This window comes from Diceros bicornis, chromosome 10 (assembly GCF_020826845.1).
Source record: "Diceros bicornis minor isolate mBicDic1 chromosome 10, mDicBic1.mat.cur, whole genome shotgun sequence".
In the NCBI taxonomy this organism is placed as follows: Eukaryota; Metazoa; Chordata; class Mammalia; order Perissodactyla; family Rhinocerotidae; genus Diceros; species Diceros bicornis.
In genome coordinates, this window is record NC_080749.1 from 61,892,032 (window position 1) to 61,914,491 (window position 22,460).

General features: G+C 37.1%; 1 protein-coding gene across 4 annotated transcripts in view; it reads left to right on the top strand.

The window, feature by feature from the left end:
* ITPRID2 (ITPR interacting domain containing 2) overlaps nucleotides 1–22,460 on the top strand; it is a 44,161-nt gene that overhangs the window by 17,472 nt on the left and 4,229 nt on the right. For 3 of the 4 annotated variants that reach the window (XM_058549364.1, XM_058549366.1, XM_058549363.1), the window contains 8 exons: nucleotides 5,790–5,862; nucleotides 9,560–9,648; nucleotides 11,053–12,261; nucleotides 14,564–14,641; nucleotides 14,721–14,848; nucleotides 15,122–15,272; nucleotides 16,362–16,427; nucleotides 17,358–17,822. In XM_058549364.1, coding sequence (XP_058405347.1) covers nucleotides 5,790–5,862; nucleotides 9,560–9,648; nucleotides 11,053–12,261; nucleotides 14,564–14,641; nucleotides 14,721–14,848; nucleotides 15,122–15,272; nucleotides 16,362–16,427; nucleotides 17,358–17,822 — 2,259 coding nt within the window. The remainder of the gene's footprint in view (nucleotides 1–5,789; nucleotides 5,863–9,559; nucleotides 9,649–11,052; nucleotides 12,262–14,563; nucleotides 14,642–14,720; nucleotides 14,849–15,121; nucleotides 15,273–16,361; nucleotides 16,428–17,357; nucleotides 17,823–22,460) is intronic. The other variant, XM_058549365.1, reaches the window with a different exon arrangement.

The window sequence follows — 22,460 nt, forward strand, 5'->3', positions numbered from 1 at the left end:
AAAGTGTAACTTCTTGCCTTCCATTAGGGCCACTCTTCTATGACAGTCAGATATGATAATGAGTTTCCTTGTTTTAATACAATAGCAGAGTATAAAAATGTGAATGGGGGTGGCCTGGTAGCATAGTGGTTAAGTTTGCACACTCTGCATTGGCGGCCCCGGGGTTCGTGGGTTTGGATCCCAGACGCAGACCTACACGTGGCTCAGCAAGCCATGCTGTGGGGGCATCCCATATACAAAAAAAATAGAGGAAGCTTGGCACAAATGTTAGCTCAGCAACAATCTTCCTCAAGCAAAAAGAGGAGGATTGGCAACAGATAGCTCAGGGCCAATCTTCTTCACCAAAAAAAATAATAATAAAATAAAAATAAAAATGTAAACAAACTATGTTAGATACCTGGAAATCTGATATCAGTGACTCAGATAAGAAGATACTCTTATATGTTGCTTTTTAACTTCTCGAATTCCTGAATTCTAAGCTATAGTTTTTTTTTTTTTAATTAATTGATGCTATACACAAAAGATCTTTAAAACCTTTATAAAGTGCTGATGCACTTTGGTGGCAAGTTAACATTTAATGATAGACTGGGGTTCTTTTGCTCCCTCTGCTGGCAAAAGCAGTTAATGGAGAAAGTAATGTGACATTGAAGTGAACATTTTTTTTTCTGAAGTACAAGATTACAGCCATTGGTGGTTGAACAATAATGGTAGATTTTTGTTTTCAAAAAATATATGATCAACCATAGCTATGTTGTGAATATGAGGAATTTTAAGGATAATGAATCCTTGTTCTTCAGATATATTTTAGATATGGAGAAAAAGCTCTTAGAATTGTGTTTTTTTCCCTTTGGGAACTTTAAAGAGAGCATGTAGAACAATGGATAAAGAAGGGAAATAATGTGTTGCTTTAATTTCCTCTTCTCCCAAGCATGATTTGAATCGTACTGACAAATGAAGAAACAATCTTATTGAGGCAAACTTTTAGATCCCATTCAAAGTAGGTTGTTACTATTTTTCTTTTGGACTCCTTTCCCTTGAGGTTTGATTCCTACTGGGAACTTTCTTCCTGTAAAAAGAGTGAATAAATATAAGTTAGAGTACATGCTCTCTCTCTCTCAGTAAGCCAGTTTTCAGATTAGCTACTGCCAGCTGCTTTGGGTAACTAGATAGGAGAAATGTTGCAGACATGGCTTTGTTCATGAAGCTGCCTGATCCCTCTGAGGCAAAAGGTAAGATCTGGCAGTCACGAGGAGCAATGAGAGGAAATTAAGTTTAAATGTAAAGAGAGTTAAATAGATGGCAAGACTGACCCAGGCCTTGGAGAATGAAAGTGACTATTTCTTATGTTAAGGAAAAAAAAAGGACCAGAAACTATTTTTAATTAAAAATCAGTTTGCCTTATAAAAAAAAAAAGTAGACTATTGAAAATGTTTCAGTGTATCTAAAAGTTGTAACACCCTACTCTTGAGTTTTGTAATTCTAAATGACTTGGCTGGATAATTCTTGTGTTCTTCTTAAAATGGTTTTATTTTGAATAAATACGTCATGGTCACCCCCTAGAGCCATAGATGAATAGTGTGAATGACTCACAGTTAAACTGGAGTGATCCTACTCAGTAAGCAGTTGTTCATCTTTCAGGTGTGAGGGAAAAATTTCTCATACTTAAATGTTGGAGGAAGGAAAAGTTTTATCTGTGTAGGTTATAAATAGGTTGTTCTGTGTCTCTTCACTCTGTAAATGAATTTATATTCAAATATAGATATTATTGGAAGTATACATAATTTTATAAGCTCTGAAGTTTTAGTATTTCTAATCCTGTCTTCACACTGATTGTTGATTTAACTAATGTACCTTATTACTTATTTGTAGCCATTAAGTTTCAGGATTCTTTTTATTATGTTAGGCTGAGTTAAAATAATCCCAAATCAGTCAGATAATTAATGGATAGTTAAATTGTTCCTTTGGCCTTTCAAATTTAACTGTATATGTTTTGCAGGCAAGTATTGTGTCCATAGTAGAAGATGAACACTAACACATATGCACTGATGTTTGTTACTTCAAAGCCCAGTTAACCACTAAGTTTTATTTGATATTTATCTACAAGACTAAGTTAACTTTTTAAAAAGTATTTACCTGACAATAAGAGTAAACCATATACATGTATGTGTGTGAGTACAACTTGGAAGGGGTTTTTTTGGTTTGTTTTTGGTGAGGAAGATTGGCCCTGAGCTAACATCTGTTGCCAGTCTTCCTCTTTTTGCTTGAGGAAGATGGTCCCTGAGTTAACACCTGTGCCAGTCTTCCTCTACTTTGTATGTGGGATGCCGCCACAGCATGGCTTGATGAGCGGTGTGTAGGTCTGTGCCCAGGATCCGAACCTGGGAACCCCAGCCGCCAGAGCAGAGCACAGGAACTTAAGCACTACGCCACTGGGCTGGCCTCAGGTGTTTTTTTTTTTTTTATTCTTAAGGTAAAAATTTGCAACTAATTATACAATCATAACCTAGTGAGGAAAGAGATCTTGGAATTCGTTTCCAGTTTTCTCCCTTTACAGATGAGGAGACGTTTTTCCCCTCTAACATTTGATGTTACTTGGCAACGGTGGTTCTCCATCCTCTTTCTGAGGGATATAATGTTCACTTTGATGTCAGTGCCTTACTGGGGGGAGGGACAAGGGGGTATCAGTGTAGGGAGTTCCTGGAGGATGGCAGAGAGAGATCTGTTGTACATCTTTACTGCTTTACTGTTTCAAAATACTTATTTGCAATCACATTTGATCATCCTAAGGACCTGTGAAGTAGGAGTTTCAATCTTTATTTTGCAGTTAAGAAAACTGAGATAATTATCACAGATAATTCAGATAATTATCTGAAGCCGTTTAGCCAGTGAGTGGCATGAATAAGACTTGAATTCAGGTCTTTGCACAAACCTGCTACTCTTGACTGTACCGTACAGCTTGGTAAAGGTCGGACTGGTTGGTAGGGTCAGACATTGGACAAGAGCTCAAGTCATCTGATTCACAGCCCCATACTACTTCTTTAGAAAAATAATTCTTTCCTTTGAATTTTTTTGAGATGTCATTAAAAATTAGAATTATAGTTTCTAAACCTCTAGTTTTGACTTTCTTGTTTTTTTAAACTGCTATACAGTTCTCTTTAAACCTTAGAGGAAGGGTTGAGTTAGGACATTCCACATATTGCTACTCTGTAGAACATGATACAATAGTATGGTGCCTAGAAGATGTATCTTAGTCAAGATAAATATGACAGATGTTAAAAAATCAAAGTAGATGGGGGGAGCCCAGTGACATAGTGGTTAAGTTTGGCACACTCCGCTTCTGTGGGCCGGGTTCACGGGTTTGGATCCCGGGCCCAGACCTGCACCACTCATCAAGCCGTGCTGTGGCAGTGTCCCACATACAAAATAGAGGAAAGACTGGCACAGATGTTGGCTCAGGGACAATCTCCCTCACCAAAAAAAAAAACAAAAAAACAAAGTAGGTGCCTGCCATGGTAGCAGGACATTGATTCAAAAAGGTATAGTCTTTGTTTTATTAAAACATTTTTAAAATGAAGTAACTCAAATGTATGGGTTACTCTGAAGCTGTTTTCATACAGCTTTAAATCCCAAAACACTGAGACCAAGCAATTTATCCTTTTGGTTTTTGTAGTTTGTAGTTTTTTTTGTAATTTTGATTACAGAAAGTCTCAAGCTTACCCGAAGATGAGAAAATGGTATAATGAATACTCATTATCCATCACTCAATTCAGTTGTCAGTATTTAGCGATAGTTAATTTAATGAAAGGCAACCTGTAGCAAATGACCAGAATTCTACTGAAGATTTGAAACTATCGAATAGGGAAAATCCTGCCACATAAATCTAAGTTCTGTGTTTGTGTCATAATTTTCTGTGGTGCACTCCATTTTGAATCTGACTGCTTTCCTTTGCACAACTGTGACCAATAGTAAAACATAATAAGCTATGAAATTTCAACCATTATCAACAGCAAGTCTGTTTCTGTCTTCAACAAATGATTGATGATTTTGCTGAGAAGGTGGGAAGAAGGATCTTGACTTTAGTAGTTTTATTAGTAAAATATGACCCTCTCAGCTTATATTTTTACGGGCCCTTTTCTTTCAATTAATTCTGGAATTTGTAGTGAAAGGCGAGAGGGAGTAGATTTTTTTTTTTGCCTAGAGTAGCGTCTTGAAGGATAGTGTACTGAGGATACATATTCACGAAAGTGATGTTATTTTGTCACTAATTTTATAAATCTAAGGAATATAATATATGATAATTTTACCTTTAAAAATGAGAGATGATAATTTGGTGTATCATAATGCTGTGCCTAGGCTGAGAGTCCTAGAATATAATTAAAGAGACATTTGGATTTCAGTTATAATTTTTTGGTCTTTGTGATATTTACTTTACAGAAAACTCTTTGAAGTAGGGTAGGCCTGAATAGAGACTATTAATAGACCTTTTGTTGAATATAAAAAGAAAATGCGTTTTGTTTCTTTGCACACAAAACAATGGTTTTCCTGTTGAACTTATGTCTGCTGCTTTGAAGAATACTATTATAATTTTTCAATAATAACAATACTAGAAACTGTTTTATATGTGATTTATAGGTGATAGTTTTAAATAACCAGTGTGCTTCCAGTTTTCAAAAGATGTGTAATCTTGGATTCATGGAACTATATAGGATGAAATTATCACAAATCAGAGCAAGTTTTAAATTGGGTAATAATATCATTAACCTTTGAGCTTTTTTTTTTGTGTTGGTCATTCCATTCATTCCTGTGGAATATTTCTAATTCTTAAATGGATTCATTCAAAACTACCAGGGTTCTACCTAAAACCTGTTTGCTATTTGCTCTCTGATTTGTTCAAGGTTGAAAACCCATAGGTTTGACTAGTTTGCCCACTTTACTAGGATGTTATTTATTATTTTAAGTACTAATCATTACAGGGTAAAGTGTTGGGAATTAGTATTACCCAATGTTTAATCTTAGTATAGACTTAGTTATGTTAGAATAGAGTATTTGGGGGGGGGTGCGTGTGGTAAATAAGGAAACTGAAAATTCCTAAATTATATAGGTGTGCATGTAGGGAAAAAAAAGACAGCATAAAAAGATAACTTTTGTGGGTTTGATACCTTCTTTGAACATAGTTTTCAGGGAGGATTTATGTTTTAAGATTTTCAACATTTTAGTTCTGTAATGAAACCTGCTTTTTCACTTACAACTCCCAAGTTATATCTTAAAAGAACGTTTATGTCAGGACAAAGCAGTCTTACATGAGTGGCTTTTGATACCTGAAAATTTGTGGGATTTTATAAAATTTTGCATTGGGAGCACGATGTACCATTTTTCAGAGATGCAGGACTTGTAATTGTCTCAACTGTGCGTCACCCTGCTGCGATGCGTATACCAGTGTTTCTCCTGGGGTTGACCTCACACGTGGAAGTTCAACATTTCGAGAACTTTTTCTTATGGATCTATTTTTCATTTGATGGCGACTTTTTTTAATGAAGTAGTTTATACAAGGAATCATTTTTCTTTGCTAGCTACAAACTTGCAGTCCTTTTGTTAACTGGAAAATAGATCATAAGATTAAGATGTGGGACATTCTTAACAATTTTGAGATAAGATGTCTTGCATTTTTTAAATATATAAAGCTTTGGTACCTTTTTTGTTAGGTTGATTTGTTTCATAAATGATTGTCAAGAGCTATTCTTCTTTGCCATAGATTCTTTAAGTTTTAACTACTTAAAACTATTCTTTAGGTTCAAAGTACGGAGGGAGAAGCTCCTCATGTTCCAGCCACTTACCAGCTAGGTCTCACCAAGTCAAAGAGAGGTAAGTAGACCCATATCCACTAGTTCCGGAGCACATTACCAAAATGTCGTCAGTTGATTTGGAAAAGGGGTTTTAATCTACCAGTGTTTGTAGTACCTATAAGTATAAAAAGAAGACTAAGAACACTGGTATGCATGCTTCATTATGGTTTGTTATAGAATTTTTTTGTATCTTCTTGAAGACTTGTGCTCATAAAATCGTTGTAGTTTTTGCTTATCCTGTTATGACCTCCTTACACAATTCCATGTACTTTAAATATTTTTAAGTTTTGCATAAGGGCTATATTGGAAGTGATAGAAAGTGCAACAGATCAGGGCTACTTTTTACATGGTTATGATTGAAATATACACTTGTATTACCCACCTCTGGGTTTTCATTATTTAAATGTGGCGCCTAGGTATAATACGTGAATATGCCTCTGACAAAAAATGCCAATCTCTCAGCAATAGTTAAAGCTAGTTAAGTTAAATTCAAACTGTGGATCAAAGGTGAGTGGCTGTGGATATCGTTCTCCTCTTGAATTATTAATTATTGACCAAAGAACCTTGGAATCCATTCCTTTCACTTTTAACTTGCAACAAGAAAAACATGTCTGATGTTTCAAGTCACAAAGCTTTTGAGATTTAGAGAAGAGGAGAGAGGAAGTAAAGAAGTTAAAATGACCACTGAAGGTAGGACTGTTTTAAAAAAGTTTTATTTTTAAAACTTTACACGTGAAAGTCGGACTGTTTTAAAAAAGTTTTATTTTTAAAAGTTTACCCATGCTGAACCACCCTGGTTTTTTTTTAAGCAAAGATTCATATGTATGTTCCTAGAATAGCAGATTACATGTGTGTTCTCTTCTGATCTCTGAAATGACTTCATAAGAGACAGTTTGCATATAGTTTTTCTTTTATTGCAATATGGTACTAAGAAACAAGAGTTTCACTCTCACTAGGTCACTACAGTTCTGATAAAACATAAAAGGAACTTTACTACTTAATTTTCTTTCCCTTGTAAGTTCATAAATATATGTGTATGTTTCTGAGCTGTAAGGCAGTGTTCACAGCCATCAAGGAATCTTTGCTTTAGATAGGTAGACAAGGGATATATTGGAAAAGCAGCTTGCCCTGTGTCAAAAGCATATAAAAACAGTATAATTACTTGAAGATCTTTCAAGAGTAAGGTTCCTGTGGTGGGAAAGATGGAATGTGGTTTATATTCACTTCTGAGTTTCTTCCTCTTATTGATATAGGATCTCTTATTTTTGGTGGCGTAAGTAAAAATCTTAATATTTTTATGAATCGTATTTTTATAAATTAACAGTAAAATGGTTGTGTGTGTGCAGGAGAGGGAGAGAGAACAATATAGTGTTTTAGTCATTTTTGAAGGTAGCCTATCAAATTTTGGTAATGTGATATGCAAGTATCTTAGATTAATCATAATTGCAGAATTAGAATCACTGGTAATATATTTACTTCACAAGTTTAGTAAAAATGCATATGATGCATGTATAAAAATACTTTACACTTTAGTAATAGGACTTTTGAAGTTGCAGTGATCTTAATCTCAAATCCAGTCCTGAGATTTAAAACCTGAAGCCCAGAGAGGTTTAGTGACTCCACTCCTGTCACAAGCTAACGTTCAGTAGATAATGTTGAGTGCAGCCCAGCATTTTCCTTATTACAGAAGGCATACAATATTTCCTTTAGTCTAGCAGAGGATACCGGTGTCTTGTTTTGTTTCTTTATGATACTGGATAAATAAAATTTCCAGATTTTGTTTTGTCCTCACTTCAACGTTTGCTCTAACTTTCTAGTTTTTCATCAGAAATAATGTCTTATCTCTTCAGTTAGGACAGAGGTCTGTTTCTTTTTAGTTCCACCTTTTTCTTTGGCAAACTGTGTTTTTTGTGAAATTGAAATGTCTGACTAAAGAACCTAGATTGTGATTTATAGTTTACAGGATAGTTTCACCTATATTCTACTTAGCTCCTGAAGTAGCCCTGTGAGATAGATAGGAGACTTATAATCCTGATTTGCTGAGGAGAGAAATTACTCCTTACAGCAATAAAGCAGGAACTTGCATCCAGGCCTCCTTGCTCTTTCCACTGCCTGACACCTGTTCTGAAGCCTGTCTACACTCTGACCTAACCTGCGTGAACTCAGGACTGACCACGGAGAGGTGAACTTGGCACAAACTGCTCTGCTACAGATAGAACAGATCTTAGCAGAGAGAACCTGAACAGAGCTAGTCAGGGCTTCCCTGGCTCTCTGGCCACTGCCCTTTGCCTGACCAGATAGGCAGTTTCACTTCCAAATCCTTTAAGTGACTGCTTAATTCTTTTGTTGCTTTAAGGAGAAAATCATCATCATTGACTCATTCAGCAAACATTTTTTATTGTTAGCTTGCTCTAGGTACTTGGGATACAAAGAATAAATAAGGTTTCTGCCTTCAGAATGCTCACAGTCTAGTGTTTTTAAAAAAAGACATGCAAACATAATTACGGTGGTAGCTACTATGACATAGAATGCTAATCATTTTCTCAGTCAGTGTAATACATAATTAGTACATATGGTAACAGCTTATTCCAATTCAGTTTCACAGTTATTCTAATTTACCTAGACTTTTCAAGGATATGGATTCAATTCCTTACTTTTCGTTATGGAGTTTTGTTAATTTTAAAACCATATTACCGAAATATTCTAAATTTTCAGTGGGGAAAAAGTTATTCCATTCCATGTTGCTGGTTGAACCTGAGGCTATGATGTAATAGTTTTCAAAGTCAGACAGACTTTAATTGATTTTGGATTTTATTCAAACATATTATTAAGTTATTTCTTTCTGTCGTTCAAATCTTAAATGAATGTGGGTTTGGTAAACACTTTATTTAGCCTGTTGCTTTTGAAGTTCTGCAGAACTTGACTATCTTATGAAGCATCTCCCTTAGTAACTGTAATGGTTGCACAGTCTCTCCCCCTGTGATACTTGTGGTGTGGAAGGGCATGTGATCTTACTTGCTGTGCTTACTTGGCCATTTCAGTTACTTAAAAAAAAATTTTTTAGGTTATACTAACCAGGAATTAGAATTTTGAAGTGAAAAATGAACAAGATGGTTAAAAGATTAGCAATATTATGTACTGGTTGACTGAGTTTCATGCAACTGTTATGAAATAATTGTTTCATACCTTACAAATATTTGCATCATTTGAAACATCAGAGGCATTTAAGTATACCCTTGCATACAAATTATTTAATTTATTGGCCTTAATTGTATTCTTATTTTCTTATTAGGAAGATAGTAGAAGTTTTTACACACTGCATTTAAACTTCTAATTTCACCTTCTAAATATCTTTATATATTTACATAATGGAAATGGTTTGCTTTGGGACTCTTATTTTTATTAGAGGCGTTGTTTTTTTCAACCAGTTGTCCTCCAAGAATAGAACGTTAACTGGATTTACCAAAGTACATTATAATTAGAGCTTAATTAGCAACTGAACACTGAGAATTTGTGATAGATCTGATTCAGTTTTTGTTTGAATTGAAGTTACCTCCTGTGCTTTGAAGCCACAGTTTTGTGTAAGTGATGCATACTTTTCTAAGAAACAATGAATGTGTGTATCATATATTTGTTGGGAATCATATATCTGTAATAATATTGTTCTCATTGACGTCATGTTTAACAGTTTTGTTTAATGACATTTCTTTTGGTAGATCATCTGTTACGTACCGCAAGTCAGCATTCTGATAGCAGTGGTTTTGCTGAAGATTCGACAGAGCCCCTCTCCGTTAATCATCTTCAGGTAAAATTTTCTACTGTAGTAGGCACTATGATTAACTTCTTCAGTTTAGGTGATTTTTTAGTAGCTGTACATTTCAAGACTGAATCTGTATAATCTTTATTTTTCAAATGACTGTAAGAATAAAACTTTCCTGGGATGCGGATGTTATCTAAGAATTTGACTATGAATTTTAGGTTTTTCTCATTCTTCATCTCTCTTGGACTGAATATTTAAAAACAACAAAAAAAAGCTTCTCCCTTATTTTTGGACTACCAGTATAAGAGAGGTCATTTTAATTGTTAATCTATTCTGTCTGTTATTTTCCTTACTTTTTATCATTGTGTTTCAGTATTTTACAATAATTGTTTATTTAATAACTGACATTAAGTATGGATCCATAGCTTGCTGAGTATTGTATTACTTTTGAGCTAGTGTATACTAGATAACCCAGAAGATAGGCACGTCTTTATCCTCAAGGAGCTTATAGTCTACGTGTGCAGTACACAGAATGTACATGAAAAATGTTTAAAACTCTATAAGCAAGTTTTAAAGAAAATTGGAATAAGAGAAAATGAGAATCCGAAAAAGAGCCTTTAGAAACATAGCATTTAAGGGATAGACAGACAAGAGAAATGTCTAAGGAGACTCAGAAAGAATAACCCAGTGGGCAGAAAAATTGGGAGATGGACGAGAAACTTTTAAAAGGAAAACTATGGCCATCAGAGTGAAAGATCAGGATTTGGTTATTTGGAAATTGAATAGTTGAATAAATAGTTCTGATGGAGTAAATGAGACAAAAGCATGATTGGAGAGTAAATCGACTATAAGAAAGAGAAGATACGAATGTTGACTTTTTAAATGATGATAGCTGAAGGGGGTGATAGGTCTTTTTGTCTTTTTCATACGGTAATGACTTAGGGAAGTTTTTTGGCCGGGGGGCCACTGTAAGAGAAGGAGAATTTGATGCAGAAAAATCTGGGATGAAACTGGAGAAATACCCAAGTCCTGGAGAGGGTATGATCAGAGGTACAGGTTGGAAGGATTAGCTTTGAAACAAGAGACACAGTTTCCTTTCAGAATGCAGAGGAGGGAATGATGGGGGAGAGGTATGGGGAAGTTTGTATGTGTTGGGGAAGAAAGTTAAGCGATTTTTGTCCATTTTCTCTGAGTCAGTGTCATGTGTTGGAAGAAAAGGAGATGGATGTTGAAAAGGACAATAAGGAAAATAGTAAAGGTCTAGAATAACCTTTGTGAGAAAGTGGAAGGGTTGCTGATCAGGAGCAGTAAAAGCAGTTTTGAACAGCACCGGGGCCACATCTGAGGCAGGAGTCCCTAAAAGTATGGAAGCATCACATCAGTTTGGTATTTCGTTAGTGATCCTTCTTATTTGAATTCTGCATCCTTCCTCCTGTTTTCCTTTCACAGGTTCAGGAGTCCTTGCAAGCCATGGGGAGTAGTGCTGATAGTTGTGACAGTGAGACAACAGTCACGTCATTTGGTGAAGAGCTTGTCACACCGGCAGCACAAGACCAGCCTTATTTTAATGAATCAGAGGAGGAGTCTCTGATCCCTTTTCAGAAGGGAAGCAAGAAGGCAACAACAGTTACTGACAAAAGAAGGTCAGATAGCCAGGATTTCCCCCAGTGTGAGACTGTTGAAAATACAGGAAATAAACAGTCCACTTGTAGTGCAGGGGATCCCGTTACTGAAATTACCGAAATGAAAGAGGATTTGTCTCCAGCACAGCCATTGGAACTGCTGAGGGAAGCAAGTGCTGAAAGTGATGTGGATAACAGCAGTGACTGTGAATTTCCCCAGTATACCACGCACCATATTCTCAAATCATCGGCTTCTGTTGAAGCTAAGTGCAGTGAGAAGGGCTCTGAAAATACAACTGGGCCTCCCTCTTCTGTGGACAGAGTTACTACAGCTTTGCAAAGAGCTCAAATGAAGGTTTGCAGTTTGTCTAATCAAAGAGCAGGGCGTAGCTTGGTAAAATCAAAAGATCTGTTAAAACAGAGGTACTTATTTGCCAAAGCCGGCTATCCTCTAAGAAGGTCTCAGTCTTTACCAACAACCTTATTGAGCCCAGTAAAGGTTGTGTCCTCTGTCAATGTTAGGTTGTCCCCAGGAAAGGAGACCAGATGCAGTCCACCTTCCTTCACCTATAAGTACACACCTGAAGAGGAACAGAAGTTAGAAGAAGAGGTGATTGAGCATGATGGTCAGTCTTTAGTTAAATCCACTATTTTCATCTCTCCGTCATCTGTGAAGAAAGAAGCCTTTCAGAGCGAGGCGAACCGGTTGGAGGAGTGCCATCATCGAAGGACTCCCACCTGCTCTCTGTATGCTCCAGCACCTATATCCCAGTCCACCTGCTCCCTCCACACTGTCCACTCTGAGTGGCAGGAGAAGCCCCTGTGTGAGCACATGAGAACTCTGAGCACCCACAGTGTTCCCAACATCTCGGGCACCACCTGTAGTGCCTTCACTTCCCCTTTCTGGTATCCCTACTCACATAGACATGCTGCCTACCCTTACCGAGCGTGCTCTGTGAACCCTCCTTCCGCCATCGAAATGCAGTTGCGAAGAGTGTTGCATGATATTAGAAGCTCACTGCAGAATCTTTCACAGGTATGAGAAAAAGTAGATCTTTCTTAACTTTTTTTCTCTTACTGATCTGCACGCCTTTTCATTCACTGAGAAACTGAGACCCATCAGGTGTGAGGCACCTCTGCTTCATTTCTTACATGCCTAAACTTATCTATACCTGCCCTCCTCCTGTACTCGTCCCTCTGTCTCAAGGGAAGAGCTGTAACTAATCCTGAACAAGGTTCATTTCTCTGCTCGTAATCTCCCTTCCTTCTAGAGAAGAGATTTTACTCATGAGGTATCCTCCCTTCTTTAGCCTCTCCATCATCTTTGTCTTAGTCAAGTTGTCCCTATTATTAAAAAATCTTCAGTCTCAAGTTTTCTCTTCCTCTCTCTGCCACATGACAGTGTTCACCACCTCTTCCTTTCTAAGTTTTCCTCCCTTGGCTCTGTGTCGCCGTATGTTTCCTGGTTCCGCTCGTAGCTCTCTGACTAAGCTTTCCCCTTCATCTACTGACTCCTGATGCTGGTCTCCTGGTCCAGAATTAGTCTGCCTCCACTGTGGGTTCAAGGACTGGAACTACTCCAGAGGAAAACATCAGGTACAGTGTGAATTTGCATAAAAATGGTCTGTGTGTCTTGTCACTTTTCAAGTCATTGCTCTTAGATTTGTTAGTGGGCTGGAAATAATGTCCAAAAAAAGCTTTGAAAATAAGTAAATTGTCTTTAGGTTTGCCTTTGACATTTTACATTTCCTTTCTAAATCTTTCTCTGAACTACTTATATTTAGACAATTGAGGAAATGAAGAAAATGACAGTGTAATGTAATGATCAGTGTTCAGCTGGGAGTTATGAGGCCTGGAATGTGTACACTGGATCTCTTCTGATGATCACATAGTAGACAGCAAGCCACTTTGAAAGTAAAAATGAAAGTTGTAACTTTTCAAGTTATGTAGTAAAATATACCTTCTTTATATATAGATTTTATCCTCATGACAATTGTCTCCTAATGATTGTCAGTCTAACCAGAATATGGGTGTTTCTTCTTTCCCCTTACAAAATGGAGTTCTCCCCATGAGTGAGATATTTACCCTTTCAGCTGTAATTATGTAAAGCTGGGGCCCTGTCCACTGCACCCTCATGGTGCACCTCTTTCTCTAGACCAGCTTGTTCTTCTGCTCTAGATGTGGTCTTCTCCTCTTGGATGTCCCATCAGTAACTCAACTACTTAATTTTCCCACCCTCACCCCACCCCACTCAATAGACAGATACTCTTCATGACCTGGCCTCTGCCTGTCTCTCCTGTCTCATTCCTTGTGTGTGCTCCAGCCGTGTTGAACTGCATGCTGGCCTCTAAATCGTTGTGTGTTCCTAGGTATCTGTTTTTACACATGCCGCTTTTTCTTACCTGGAATGCCTCACCTTTGCCTTTTTTTGCCTGACTGAGCCCTATTTACTGTTAAGGCTCAGCTCAGGTGTCACCACTGTTGGGAAGGCTCACTCATCTAATCTGGATTTTTGTTTGTTTCCATCATAGCACTCCCCACCCACCCCAATATTAAAATAATTCGGTTTTTTTGTGAGGAAGATTAGCCCTGAGTTAACATCTGTTGCCAATCCTCTTCTTTTTGCTGAGGAAGATTGGCCCTGGGCTAACATCCGTGCCCATCTTCCTTTACTTTATATATGGGACGCCGTCTCAGCATGGCTTGATACGCGGTGTGTAAGTCGGTACCCAGGATCCGAACCTGCAAACCTCAGGCCACTGAAGCAGAGGGCGTGAACTTAACCACTATGCCGCTGGGCCAGCCCCTAAAATAGTTTTTTTTTAACTTCTCTTTTCTCTTCTTTCTTACACTGTGAGAACACTTGAAGGATGGGAACGCCTTTTATCTTTTTTAATTGCCCAAAGTAGTGACATGTAGTAGATGCTCAGATGTCTATGGATGAGTGTGATGGTTGCTTGCTACTCTTTCCAGCCGAGTCAATGGTGTCTGTAATCTCAGAATGACATCTGCTATTGCTTCTACGTTTTTCAGTTTTATTTTTGTTTTTCTACTTCCTCAAGGCAAGAGGGAAGTCCCGTAAAACATAAATTTGAACTATACCTGTTCTTTTGCCTCTTCCTCATTCCTATACCTGAAACAGACAGGAGTAATAGATAGCATTGGGGACTGATTTATTTGGTTCCTGATTACAATATAAAGTGTTTTTGTTTGTTTGTTTATGTGTATCTCAAAGAGAAAAATACCTAGGATCCAGATTCCACCTTTTTAGCACCTTAGATAATTTAGAAGTAGCCACTTGAGCATTGGTTTGTGACTGTACTCTCCCTTCTTTGAAGTGCCCTGTGACGCGAGGACCTGATCTTGCTGCTGCTCCGTGTAGCACTCAGAAGTCACCTGTTCTACCTCTTTATGAAGTAAGTTCCTTCTCACATCTCTGTGTTGCAAGATAGTTTGTATGATTTAGAAGTTTAATTTTGTTATATTGTATCTTAGAATACTTTTCAGGAGCTCCAGGTAATGAGGCGGAGCCTGAATTTGTTCAGAACACAAATGATGGATTTAGAATTGGCAATGCTGCGTCAGCAAACCATGTTTTATCATCACATGACTGAGGAGGAAAGGTAAAAGTTGATTTTGTCTTAGTGTAACTCAAATATTTTTCCTTCTAGAAAGCATTGTCGACCTTTTTTTGGTCTGTTTTTTAGTGTTTGGGGTATTTGTGAGAGAGGGTAGAGGAAGAAAGACCAACCGTCGTAGTGATTACACCTATTGCAGTTGTGTGCTAATTTATAGAACTTGGAATTTCAGTACCTTCTGATCGCTGGTGAGAGAGCTGTTAATATGAATCTCCAAACTGCTTCTTTCAAACTTTGTGCCTGTCACCATGCCGATAGGTATGAAGTTGATCAGCTCCAGAGTTTGAGAAATTCGGTCCGAATGGAACTTCAGGAGCTGGAGCTGCAGCTGGAGGAGCGCCTGCTGGGCCTGGAGGATCAGCTTCGCGCGCAGCACGTGCCTTCTCCCTTCCGTTCCTCAGCACTTGTGGTATGGCGGCTTGGGGCTTGGCGTACTTTTCGCTAAGGATTTATTTCTAGTGTTCCACATCGTTTAGGACAAATTCCTTAATTTAAAAACACTTATTTTAATGGCATTAGAGGCATGCAAAATGTTTAAGGAGCCTTTCCTACAAATCAGTTGAATGTGCAAGTTGTGATTATTTTCTTAAATATTTAGTATATTTAGAAATACATTGAAAAATTTTAATCATAATTTTTCATAGTAGAAAGTAAGGAGCAATACAAAAGTTTGGGGGTTTTAAAGGAAAAATGATAGTGGGTTAACATATGACTAATTTAGATTTTAATCACTGCATGTAACTGCAAAGAACACAGATATATATTTCACCCAGTCTTTTTTTTCCCTTTCTTGCCTTTGAATAAAGCACTATTTCTTTTAAACTTTTTCTTTATTTTGAATTCTTTTCCCTTCTTTATGTTTTTCAGGGAATCACATGAGATCTTTGTAAGGGGAGAAAACATGTTTACAACTAAGAGAATATAAGGAGACACTATTTATCTTTATTTTGTACCAGTTTTCATACTTCTGATATTCCCTTCCATGAAATTTGAACTTCAGCAGTTGTATTATTTTTGCCAATATCTTTGCAGTTTTATATACTGCTTTGAAATGTTGACATCGTGAACTTTTCTCTGTCACTTGAACAATATATTTGATTTTGTTAAAAATAAATAGAAGAACACACACACGTGAACATATGCACACACATGGAGTAGAATCAGTAGAATAAGAATGTGTATGTGTAGATACACATATGTATATAGCATAGAATGAGAATGTCCTATATCACTGATGAATATTTTTCCATAAAAGTTTTTGATCCGTTATTCTGAGAGATGTGTGTTGGTGACAGCAGAGAATCAGAACATCTTCTATGCACCTTCAGTCACAATAACATATTTTATAGGATCCCACGATAGTGGAGGGTGACCTTTATGACATAAAGGAATGTTTCGGGGCAATAATTAGCCACTTCATTTTATTATAAAACTCTTGCAATTTGAAAAAATACACACACACACACACACACACACATCTTTTGTTCTTACTTTGCAGGGAATGTGTGGCAGTAGAAGTGCTGATAACTTGTCATGCCCTTCTCCATTGAATGTACTGGAACCAGTAAGCCTCTCTCCTTTTATATCCTTGGGGAAGGGAATGACAGAACATTTCATAAATACACAGCTTTCCTAGTGTACATGAAATGCTTTTTTTAGGCCACTAGAAAACCAGTTAATTGCAATAGTGGTTTATCTTTGTGGCCTAAAGGAGATAATACATCATAAAAAGTATTTAGTTTATACTCCAGGGGAAATCCAGGTCCTTTAAGTAGTTGGATCTGTAAGATGACTACTTTTTGAACAAAAGTCTGATTTTTTTTTTTTTTTTTTTTGTGAGAAAGATCAGCCCTGAGCTAACATCCATGCTAATCCTCCTCTTTTTGCTGAGGAAGACTGGCTCTGAGCTACTATCTATTGCCAATCCTCCTCCTTTTTTTTTTCCCCCCAAAGCTCCAGTAGATAGTTGTATGTCATAGGTGCACATCCTTCTAGTTGCTGTATGTGGGACGCGGCCTCAGCATGGCCGGAGAAGCGGCGCATCGGTGCACGCCTGGGATCCGAACCCCGGGCCGCCAGCAGCGGAGCGCGTACACCTAACCGATAAGCCACGGGGCCGGCCCAGAAAATTCTGATTTTTTAAATATTGTAAACAAATTTGGTTCATTTGGTGGCAAAAGCATTATGAGTAGTTATTTTGATTTTCAATAGTTATTCTTCCTTACAAGTAATTTGGATACCCATGTGGTAACAAGTAAAATTTCATCTAACTGTGTATTCTGGTTACACATTTCATGGCTTGATCTCACTATGAATTTAAATTTTTCATGCTGTTTTTGCAAATGAAATTGAGTAGTTACTAAATGAATTAATTGGAATCATGTCTTTACAAGTTAAGTGATTTTTGGCAGGAATCACAGCTAGGATTTTAATCTTCTTTTAACTACCAATCTTAATTTCAAGAGAGAATAATTACAATTTTTCTGATCTCCAGGTCACTGAACTGATGCGAGAACAGTCATATCTGAAGTCTGAATTGGGCCTGGGACTTGGAGAAATGGGATTTGAAATCCCTCCTGGAGAAAGCTCAGAGTCTGTTTTCTCCCAAGCAACATCAGAGTCATCTTCTGTATGTTCTGGTCCCTCTCATGCTAATAGAAGAACTGGAGTACCTTCTAGTGACTCAGTGGGCAAACCCAAGACTCATCCGGTACCAAGAAAGAAAGTATTCCGAGCGTCGGTGGCCCTAACACCAACTGCTCCTTCTAGAAAAGGCTCTGTGCAGATGCCTCCAGATGTGGAAAGTTCTGAGGAAGTTAGAGCAGCTGAAGAAGCCTCAGAGGCTATAGGGTTTAAATCTGAAGTGGAAGAAGGGCATGGAAAAATCCCATTAATGCCAGCTGCTGAGGAAACACGTAAAAATGTGGAGGAAGATGAGTTGCAGCAAGTTATACGGGAGGTGAGTAAAATCTATGCTTAATTAATTTATTTGGCAATATGTATTGGAGGAGGTTTTATTTGAACATTAATTATTTATAAGATATTCCTTTCATTCACTGTATTCAGTAATTTTCAGAGTGTGTTTAAATTAACTTTCCCATTGATCCAGCTCATGTCTATTAAGATATGTTTGTAATGGCATTTCAAATTTCATACTCCAGTGCGAAATGATTTCAATTCTATGTATTTACTCTGGTGAAGAAGGTGTTTGTAGGGTTGGAAATAGATAAACATGTGACAAACTCTTTAGACTTATGTTTCTGCATTTGTAAGATGAGGGATTACAGTTTAGATGTCTTCCAGGATTAAAAGCTGTCTTTTTATAATGTCAAATGATGTGAGAAAATGGTGTTGTGATTTCAATAAGTATAAAGAATTTGATCTGTTTGGTTTAGTGGGTAAAGAAGTGTGGAAATTATGTGAGTTGTTCAAATATAGAAATATAGAATGTAAAGAAGGTTTACCCAGAATGATAGCAGTGTGCAAACCTGAAGCATTTAACCATAGTTCTCGGTTACCAAAAGGACTGCAAAAAATTAAGATTAGTTGTCAAAAGTCCAAAGTTAATTGAGAAAATTAGTAAAATAGCTGTTTTTGGCGCTAGGATCAGGTAATAAGAAGGAATAGCATATATATCATTTAAAAAGGGAAACCTCTAGGGCCAGCGCCGCCGGCCCAGTGGTTAAGTTCGGCACACTCTGTTGTGGTGGCCCAGGTTCGGTTCCCAGGCTCAGACCTGTACCACTCATCAGTGGCTATGCTGTGGCTGTGGCTCACGTACAAAACAGAGGAGCATAGGCAACAGATGTTAGCTCAGGGTGAATCTTCCTCAGCAAAAAATAAATAAATAAAGCAGACCTCTAGATACATTTTTATGATGGCCTTTTAATTTTTTTCCTTCTCAAATCACACTGTCTTTGGGTGCAAAAAAAGTAGAGTGTATGGGATAAAAATTACACATGATAAACAGTATGTTTTTTTTCCATTCTGTTCCCTCGTCTTAAGAGTAACTCTAAGGAAGAACCGTAATTATCCATAGTTCTTTCCAACTGAGATACTAAAACCCATGATGGGAAAGGATCTTTTATTCTTTCCATTAGTTAAAAAGAGGAATATACACATTAAAAAAAAAAAGTCACTTTATAAGCATCTTAGTGAGTATCTGCTCTGTAAAGGATAAAAGAAAAATACATATAAGACATGAAATCCTTAAGCTTAGAGGCTAATAGGAAGGTAAACAGGATAACTCAGGAGACAATTGGACAATTACACAGAAAAGCATTTAGTATTATATATTCAAGAACTGAGAATTTAGAAATAGAAAAGGTCAAAATGAGCCAGAGAAATTAGGGTCAGTGGCTCCCTATTTTTAATCTGTGTATTTCCAATAAATTCAGCAATGTGAACCTAATGTATTTTTAGAATTAATTTGCGAGTAACGTAAAATATATTTCTAGTGGTTATAGGTCAAGAATGGTGGCAGCAGACAGGAATATTCCCTCAAATGGGCCATTGATCCTCTGGGTCCAGAGATTAGTTCTTGTGTCTTTGGTGCCATCATTTATAGCCACATGACAGTAGCTTGAGAAGTACATTAAAAATAAATACAGTCAGTTTTGCTGTAGTGTGATATATGCATTCCTAAAAATTGTTGTACTATGCAAATTCGTGCAATAAAAACCACAGAACTTATGGGGAAAATAGGATTAGAAGCATAACACTCAAAACTTTGTCAGTGAGGTGTTAAAAAAAAAAAGATAGCAACGTAATAAAAACAGTAGTAGTTTTATGCATGTTAAATGGTTAAGAAATATATAAATACTGCAATAAATATGATACTTTACCTTGAAAAGTCCTGAAATTTGCTTGTGGATTTGGGCTTTGGAAGGGTTGCAGCTTGTGAGTTACTGTGAAGTGGTGGAGGAGGGTGATGTGAAATCCAACAGAAGGTTTGGTACTAGCTGTGGATAGGTGTGGCTCCTAACACACAGTGTACTGAGATAGCTGGTAGATGTTTAATGTGTGTGCATTTTGTGTGCTGTGTTCCTGGGTTCAGCTGAATGCAGTGATCTGCCTTCACCTAGTGTTACTTGTGTATGAAATTGCACAAAGCAAATGTGAAATTTACATTATATTCAAATTGTTTCCTAATATTTGTCATGTTGATACAAATTCACGTTTTCAAAACAAGCATTATAGCAGAAGAGACTGCATGTATGTAATTTCTTTTCATGATGTAAATTACCAACTTAAAGTTTAGATCTTAATTCTATAAATTCATTTGTTCCACTGATGTAATTATTTTTATTGAGTTGGTTATGGCTGGCTAATGTTTAGTAAGCTCTGTGTATCCACCTTGCTCAGTTAGGTGTAACTGATTATAATCCATTCTTATTTATATGTTTCATACCAAAGATCAATTTTTGAGTAAAATTAAGTAATTGTTTTTCTCCATGCTATATTTGTTAACTGAGGAAGTAAGTTTTAAGGTACATTTTCCCCCCTACCATTGTGGTATTTTTGTTCCTTTTAGTTTGCTTTGATTTAAAAGTTTTCCTTGAAAACTCAACTTTATGATGCTTATTTGGCACAAATACTCCCTTTTTGATGCAATTGTAAATGGTATTATCTTTTTGAGCTCTCTTGCTGTTAGTTCGTTATTAGCATACAGAAATGCAACTGATTTTCAAATACTCCCTTAATGCACAGTTGAGCGCTCATTTTTGAAGTTGTTAATGGACGGCCTGATATGTGCTGTGAGTAATTTCCTAGGAGGATAGCATTCCTAGACCAGAGCCTTGATTCTTTGGCTGATAGAACATAGCATACGGAGAAGTCGGTTGTCCTGTTACACTGCCCTGGTCCTAGAGAATTACTTAATCATTTATAAGAACCTCTCGTTAAATAGAAAAGATTTCATGATTTGAAGACATTTAAACTGAAATGCAGGTCAAATGTTTGAAGAATTTTTCAGAATTTGTTACTAAACCTATTAATTAGAAACTCCCTAATTCAGAATTTGGCATAGTTTGGAGGAAGTTAGGCTTAAGATTTATCCTTTTACTCTCTACAAAGGAGGACTTAACAAGCAAAATATACAGATCAAAAAAGGCGTAAGAGAAATATTGATGTGCTTAAGAAAATAAAGTGTTTTGAAGCACTTTTCAAGCATGTATTGGTAGATAAATTAGTCCAATGCCATTTATAATTTAAAAAAACAATTTGTGCTAATATCAATCTTATTTCAGTTACAACGGTGTACTGTTAAACTTTGTTTACAAAATATTTAAAGTTCAGATTAGTCTTGATTCCATTCATTTCAAATCTGTAATCATTTTACCTAAATACAAATGGTACTGAACTCCATCTTTTAAGCTTATTGTTATCAGCTACCAAGAAAATTAAATTAGAGTCTGTCTTCCTAGTAAATTCTGGGCCCCTGACCCTGTTAACAAAGCCGCGATTCAGGAAGGCAAGATGTAAGCTTGGGTTGAGCAGTTCTGCAGGTGAGGATTCAGCACGTGTCTGGCAGACACTTGCAGGGAAGTGTTCTTATTGCATTCATGGGTGCATGAGAACAATGATGTCTGTCAGGCCTTTGTTTTCATCCTTTCACCATATGTGGTTTTTAAAAAGAATGCTTTTATTATTTATAATATGTCAATACAGTAGAATTCTGCTTTAAAGTAGGACACTGAAAGGAAGTCCTTTCAGACAAATATTTAATACACTCATTCAGTAACTAAGCTTTTGTCAGATTGAACATACTCCTTTTCTGCACAGATTATATAAGTTGTAGGGAGGGAAAAAGTGCGCACTCGTGGAATTTGCCAAGTGGTCTGTGATGTATGTAATCAGTGATCTGAAACTGTTTACAGTTACTTAAAAAAGCAAAAATAGTAAAAAGATTGCTTAATAGAATGAGCATTTGCCCACAAAGCAAATTCAACAGAATTAAACATCGAAAAGTAAATATGGGGGCCAGCCCGGTGGCGCAAGCGGTTGAGTGCGCGCGCTCAGCTGCGGCCCAGGGTTCGCCGGTTCGGATCCTGGGCGCACACCAATGCACTGCTTGGTAAGCCATGCTGTGGTGGGATCCCATGTAAAGTGGAGGAAGATGGGCACGGATGTTAGCCCAGGACCAGTCTTCCTCAGCAAAAAAAGAGGATGATTGGCAGATGTTAGCACAGGGCTGATCTTCCTTACACAGAAAAAAAAAAAAAAGTAAACATACATTGTTTTGTGTTTATAGAATTCTTTGTTTATTGAAGTTCCTAAGGTTGGTTCATGCCTGGTAGTATCTTTCTTACAGTTCGTCTGATATGCTTTAAACGTAACGTGTATTTTGGTAAATACACAGCTTCCCTGTGTTCTTATTATAACTTCTTTTAGTGATCACTTGGTATAATGGCTGCCAGGAAGTAGGCATTCAGTAGATGCATATTAACTGGCTGCGTTGCCCCACACTGCAGACTTTAGTCAGTTTATATTGTCAGTGAGCATTCCTTTCTTGCTCATGTAGTCTGTCTTCAGCTGGTATCACTTTTTGGGAATTGTGCCCATAAGGGCAACTTGACCATCATCCCAGTAGAGTTTT